At 44.5% G+C, this 6,315-nt stretch overlaps 2 protein-coding genes across 4 annotated transcripts in view; one reads left to right on the forward strand and one right to left on the reverse strand.

The window, feature by feature from the left end:
- LOC110516650 (general transcription factor 3C polypeptide 3) overlaps positions 1-2,009 on the reverse strand; it is a 20,757-nt gene extending 18,748 nt beyond the window's left edge. For both annotated transcript variants that reach the window (XM_036982122.1, XM_036982121.1), the window contains exons 1-4: positions 1,779-2,009; positions 1,512-1,623; positions 1,072-1,337; positions 691-814 (exon numbers count right to left, since the gene is read on the reverse strand). In XM_036982122.1, coding sequence (XP_036838017.1) covers positions 691-814; positions 1,072-1,337; positions 1,512-1,623; positions 1,779-1,877 — 601 coding nt within the window. In that variant the 5' untranslated portion in view covers positions 1,878-2,009. The remainder of the gene's footprint in view (positions 1-690; positions 815-1,071; positions 1,338-1,511; positions 1,624-1,778) is intronic.
- A 201-nt stretch (positions 2,010-2,210) lies between these two features.
- LOC110511356 (PEST proteolytic signal-containing nuclear protein) lies at positions 2,211-5,332 on the forward strand. Of its 2 annotated transcripts, none has more exons than XM_036982123.1 (5): positions 2,211-2,365; positions 3,120-3,343; positions 3,426-3,500; positions 4,175-4,227; positions 4,671-5,332. In XM_036982123.1, the coding sequence occupies exons 1-5, from the start codon at positions 2,317-2,319 to the stop codon at positions 4,783-4,785; spliced, it is 516 nt and encodes a 171-aa protein (XP_036838018.1). In that variant the 5' UTR covers positions 2,211-2,316; the 3' UTR covers positions 4,786-5,332. The 2 variants fall into 2 exon arrangements, with proteins under 2 accessions (XP_036838018.1, XP_036838019.1); XM_036982124.1 differs by having other exon boundaries at positions 2,271-2,365; positions 3,123-3,343; positions 4,671-5,056.
- Positions 5,333-6,315: the final 983 nt, after the last annotated feature.

The raw sequence follows: 6,315 nt of genomic DNA on the forward strand, positions 1-6,315 counted from the left end.
CATCCTGTCTGATGATCTCCTCTGTCCTGAACACTACCCATCCTGTCTGATGATCTCCTCTGTCCTGAACACTGCCCATCCTGTCTGATGATCTCCTCTGTCCTGAACACTGCCCATCCTGTCTGATGATCTCCTCTGTCCTGGACACTGCCCATCCTGTCTGATGATCTCCTCTGTCCTGGAACACTACCCATCCTGTCTGATGATCTCCTCTATCCTGGAATACTGCCCATCCTGTCTGATGATCTCCTCTGTCCTGGACACTGCCCATCCTGTCTGATGATCTCCTCTGTCCTGAACACTACCCATCCTGTCTGATGATCTCCTCTATCCTGGACACTGCCCATCCTGTCTGATGATCTCCTCTGTCCTGGACACTGCCCATCCTGTCTGATGATCTCCTCTATCCTGGAACACTACCCATCCTGTCTGATGATCTCCTCTGTCCTGAACACTACCCACCCTGTCTGATGATCTCCTCTGTCCTGAACACTGCCCATCCTGTCTGATGATCTCCTCTGTCCTGAACACTGCCCATCCTGTCTGATGATCTCCTCTGTCCTGAACACTACCCACCCTGTCTGATGATCTCCTCTGTCCTGAACACTGCCCATCCTGTCTGATGATCTCCTCTGTCCTGAACACTGCCCATCCTGTCTGATGATCTCCTCTGTCCTGAACACTACCTACCCTGTCTGATGATCTCCATACACATCAGGACGGCGTCCTCCTTGTCTCCGCGGGCGTAACGGATGTTGGCTTCTCCCATGAGGCCCCTTAGGGCCCGGGGCAGCTTGCTGCGGTTACGTCTCTCCTGAACAGTACACAATCACCATCAATAGTCCCATGTCAACAAACACTGCATCCTGACCAAGTGTAACAGAGGTGTTTCAGTGAACCCGGCTCAAATGGTGACTAGCCTAACTCTGCCTGAGACGAGCCATAATTAAACTATTATTGCATACACAACACATCTATTGTCAAACTATGGCTAACTGATCTAATGTCAAGGCTCAGAGGGATAACAGTCTTGTGAACCCTGTTAGAATGAAGACAGGCCTTTATTTTCACCTTCATCATCTTCTTGTTCTCTCGGTTAAGCTCCATTTCCAGAGCAAAGACATCCCCAGCTGAGGGCCCTTCCTCATCTCCCTTAGCTTCAACCTTCCTCTCCTCCTCTGAATCCTCCTCTTCCTCTTCTTCATAATCGTCATCGTTGTCTTCATCATCATCCTCCTCCTCTTCCTCTTCCTCAGTCTGTTCAGTCTCTGTTCCCTCCTCCATCATCGAGGCAAAGGCCTTCTGGACAGAGGGGCTGACGCCTTCCTCGGGATCCGCTGGCAAGGACAGAAGAGGTGGATAGTTGGCATACAACAATGACTGGAATTGCATAAGAATACATGAAGAGTGCCTAGGCTTTAGCTCAGCGGGCTAATTGAAGATTGTGGGAAGCAGAATATCCATGTTCCGAACCCAAGCAGTCACATGACTGAACAAGTGGAGACACACACCTGCGGGCCGTTTTTGAGAACATTTTCTCGGACTGCGGCCGTGGGAAGTGCTGGGGAGAGTGTCATCTGGCCCAATCTCTTCATCTTCCTCTGAACGCCCTTCGTTCGATACCTGAGAGAAGAGATCCGAGATGAGATGCTTTCAACACAGGCATTTGTGAAAGGCGTTCCAGTAGCACATATTTTATCATTGCGAGCTCCAAAACTTGTACACAAGTTTGATCTTTTCAACGTTAATACAGCATGCAGAGTGGATGTCCCGCTTACCTTCAATTTAGCTTTTCTTTCCTCTCTCCGTATTTCAAACTCCTCGAATGAAATTCTTCCCTCCAGGTAGTCAATGAGCTCTGAACTGAACCCCGACATCTCACCGACTAACTAAAACGATTTACGGTGTTTAAAAACACGTAAAACAATGATGATAATTCTCATTGTAAACATTTCATTTTGACAACACGAGTGGCACCGGCGACTGTTAATGACGTAATTTCAAAACGACAGAAGTTCTTCTTCGACGCTTCAAAAGGTAGATTTGTAAATCGTTACACACCGCCACCTATCGATTAATGCATGAACCACAAAAATACTCATAAACAAACAGAGACAAATGCACACATAAAGTATCTGATAACGACAATACATTGGTATATTATTCTTTGATGATTTCGGTATGAATCATTGGGAGTAAATTCGTTTTTGGTTGTTGTTGTGGTCAGACAATTCCTATTCCAGAACGACAGGTGGCGCTGTTCTGTACCACCTCGTTAGAGAAATCCCATTCGCTTCTTCCATCGTCACTGATGTTATGGCGGACTACAACAAGCACAGCAGCAAGCGGCTCTCCGATGATGGAGGTGATACTAGTACATCTTTAGGGGCAATGTATCGCTGTCTTGTCGAAATAAGACTAGAAGTATAACGTTACATCGACCACCTGTAACTAATACAACATTCCCATGCTCATCGTGTCCGCTTGTGAACGGAGCTTCGGCCTGTCCCCATTCAGCTAGCTAGATAGCAGCCATTGATGTAACGTTAGCAGGTTTCCAATGAAACTAGATAGCTGGTTTTATTAGCTAGCTAGCTTTACGCGAGATCGCTAGGTTAGCCATTGCAGCTGCTCATGTATGATGGAGCAATGTTTACGATTGTTTTTCAAATACTTTTGTCGGTAAACACAACTAATATGGGCTTCACTTGGCATGCAGCCAGTTTAAAAAAGAAGACATTTAGCTAGCTAAGACAGATAAATGCATAGGATGCAACATGCGTTGAACGTAAAAAAAATCTGTAACATGATATGCAGTAAACTATAGGCTATGCATGCACATATGCTATGTGGCAAATTGCAATAGTGTTAAAATAACTACCGGTAGCTAGGTTTATGACCAAAATACCGACCATAACCGCAACAGTAGTGGGAGTGTTTGGTCCTTTCACACACCAACTTCCAAACAGGTTCACCCATAAAATTAGGAATTCCTTTAATAGGATCTCTATGGGTTCACCCACCTACCAGTAACCCGGCAACCACTCCCAGGTAACAGTAGCTCATCCTTGGTTTCCCAGGCAACAGTTGCTCACCTTGGTAAGTTGTTTCGCCTCCAGCAGGACCGGAGGAGAAGGAAGGCAGTGTGAAAACTAAGACTGTCTCTTCCAGCACTGGAGGAGGGGGGAAACGCTCGGCCCAGGAGGTCAGCCCTGGCCCGGGGAAGGTGTCCACCTCGAGCCACCCGGTACCCCCAGCCCCCAAAGTCTCCAAGATAGGATTTGGTCTGATCAGCCAGCCTATAAAGAAGCCTGCGCCTATCTCCATCAAGCTGGGTGCTAGTGTGAGTACCATTAGGGTTAGTGTGTGTGTGACATCTATCTCAGTGTGTGTGGTTGACAGATGTGTGTATCTCTCCATTTTAGAAACCCAAAGAGCCTGTACCTGTACCTGCCAAGAAACCAGCTCTGGCCTCGGTTTTCAATGTTGACTCTGATGATGTGAGTTAAGGCTGGCTTCATTTCGGCTGGCACCGAGCCAAACTTGGCTAGCCGAACCGAACGAGAGTGCTTGCATACTCCCTTAAAATAACTTTGCTGGAAAAATTTGAAAAAAGCTGCAATAGTACTGTTTGTCCATTTTGAGACACCGTAGCCAGTATACGCTTCCTCAGAATAGTCAGAATTAATAAAAAAAGAACTCAAGAAATGTAATTAGTTTAGAAGTTGTTTTTTTCCCGTGTAAGTTCACATCTAATTAAGATGTTTCTTACAGTATTTTTTCAAAGAAAAGTCATCTCTCATTGGATGACAGACTTTACTGAAGAATCCCTACTGTTGACCAATCAGAGACGAAGGAGCGTACACTTCCGCTCCGAACTTCGGCTTGCCCCTAGAAAAAATGTTGTGTACCCAAACACCTGAAAAACTAAAATCCAAAACAAACAAAAATGTCACAAAATGGCGTCACAATAATGAACAAACTGTTTTTGCTGGGAAGCATACTGACGCCTTCACACACACACACACACACACACACACACACACACACACACACCACATCCCAATAGATTAGTAGGTTGTGCAAACAAACTGTCATATGCAGTGAAACATCAATGTTGATGCCTGTGCTCTAACCACAGAGTTGTAATAACAGCTGTTTTCTCCTCTGTCAGAGTGAGGAGGAGATGCCTGCAGAAGCCAAGATGAGGATGAAGAACATTGGCAGGTAAGAAGCACAACGTTTGAATTATTATCTCAAAATGTTTTTACAACATCTCACAAATGTTATCTGAAATGCCAGGTTTTCTGACATCATACTCTGTTCATAAATCACTGAAATGTGATGTACCTATTCCTAGATCCTTGTCAAGTATTCTACCCAGTGTGTGTCTCTGAAACGGCATCCTATTGCCTATTAGTTAACTAATATTGACCACTTTGGAGAGACCTCTGGCCCAAAGTATGGCACTATATAGGGAATCGGTTACAATTTGGGGTGGATTTGAACCAGGCGTGATGACCAACACGTGTTTGCATGGGTCATTTGAGCGTGGACCTACTACTAGTCAATGTGATGTTTTCATTTTGGTCAACGCACCAGTTCAGACCGTAGTGGTTCCAACAACCTTTAGGTCCACTACCACACATAACTCTCTATGTTCACCTCAGGGAGACGCCCACGTCAGCAGGCCCCAACTCCTTCAACAAGGGGAAGCAGGGATTCTCCGACCACCAGAAGCTCTGGGAGAGGAAGCTCAAGTCTCAGACGGACACTGACCAATAGGGCTCCGCCTCATCGGTTATTAGTCACAGTAAGACCAGTAGGGCTCGGTCTTACTGGGTTGCTAATGACAACAGTCAAACTGCACACCGTGTTTGCTTTTGTGTGGGATGATGTCACCTTGATTGAGTTGCTTTTTCTCTTCGTTTGTCTGTTGACCCTGGTGTAAAAACAATGTACATACTGCTATGTAATGATGGTGAGACATTCGTGCTATCAAGCATATTTTTTTGTTTTGTTTTAAGCGTGTGTGTGTGTGTGTGTGTGTGTGTGTGTTATATAGCAGACTGGAGTGGGTGTAGTTCAGAGCAATGAGGATACGTTTTGGGAAAGGGAGCTTCAAGACAACTTAATAATAGTTTGCCTCATCTAGGATATATCACTACTTTATAACAGTCCTGACAGGGTTTTCAACCCTGGCCTTTCCCTCACTGTCTGTCATGCCTTTACAGAGTGATCCCAGACAGGAACCATTTCTCCCGTGCCTGAGGTTGACATGTAGAAATATTCATATTAGGACAATAAACGTACATTCAATTCCAAAATGAAATGTCTTTTTTAATGATATTTATGCAACAAAAAAAGCAATTGAACCACAATGCACAATACCAGTGTATCATATACATTCTTCAAATGCATAAATAATGTAAAGCCTCAATGACAATCTTGATGATGTTACTGGGTATAAGAAGAGGAGCGGAGGACAGTAATTATCAAAGATTGTTATAACTAAACCAAGATGGACCACAGCCTGTCGTTTCAAAAGGGGAATGAATGAGCCGCGGTGGGCAGAACAAGCGGATGCTTCACATTCACACACCCGGTGAAATATCTCTCTTATTGTTCTATCTGTGCTGTTATATTCTTTCAAAATGGAAAGACGTGACCTAAGCGTTTTTTCCTTCACATAAATAAACTAATTATTCCGCTGTCAACAGCTGTCTTTAACTGGAGCTTATGCCAGTATGTTAGGTCCTTCTCTGTACTGTAGTTCGTATGTAATATAAATAAATACTCTACCTATTCTGGGGTGTATTAACTAGGAAACAAACAGAACTCAACAGAAGCAAGAGAAACGGGGACAGAACCTGAATTTGTCCAATAGAAAGTAGTTTTAGTTGCGAAACATTTTCCGTTTGCCCAAGGTTTTGCTATGGTCCAAAACCTTATGCTACGGTGTGCTTTAAGGACTCTGATCTTTAGCACAGTTATTGGAGAAAAAAACCTGACCTGGTTGGTTTAAAAGACTAATTACTGAAAAAAAGAATACACCCAGGATCTGCTTTGACTGCCATTTACCAGGAACCACTGCTTTGACTGCCATTTACCAGGAACCACTGCATTGACTGCTATTTACCAGGAACCACTGCATTGACTGCTATTTACCTCATGGAACCTGGTAACCACTACGTTACCAGGTTCCAGGAGGTAACAACACATTCTTAGAAGCAACAACCATGAAACCACAGGTCCCTCAACCCCCAAAAAAATATATATACAAGGTGTCAAGTTACTGGAGAAGCGCCCTAACGC

This window comes from Oncorhynchus mykiss, chromosome 7, assembly GCF_013265735.2.
Source record: "Oncorhynchus mykiss isolate Arlee chromosome 7, USDA_OmykA_1.1, whole genome shotgun sequence".
Classification (NCBI taxonomy): Eukaryota; Metazoa; Chordata; class Actinopteri; order Salmoniformes; family Salmonidae; genus Oncorhynchus; species Oncorhynchus mykiss.

What these genes read in the sequence shown, in the direction of transcription:
- LOC110511356 (XM_036982123.1), top strand. Translation starts at nt 2,317, where the DNA reads ATGGCGGACTACAACAAGCACAGCAGCAAGCGGCTCTCCGATGATGGA. An exon ending in TCAATGTTGACTCTGATGAT is followed by an intron (nt 3,501 to 4,174) that starts GTGAGTTAAGGC and finishes CTCCTCTGTCAG; the next exon opens with AGTGAGGAGGAGATGCCTGC. An exon ending in AGGATGAAGAACATTGGCAG is followed by an intron (nt 4,228 to 4,670) that starts GTAAGAAGCACA and finishes TGTTCACCTCAG; the next exon opens with GGAGACGCCCACGTCAGCAG.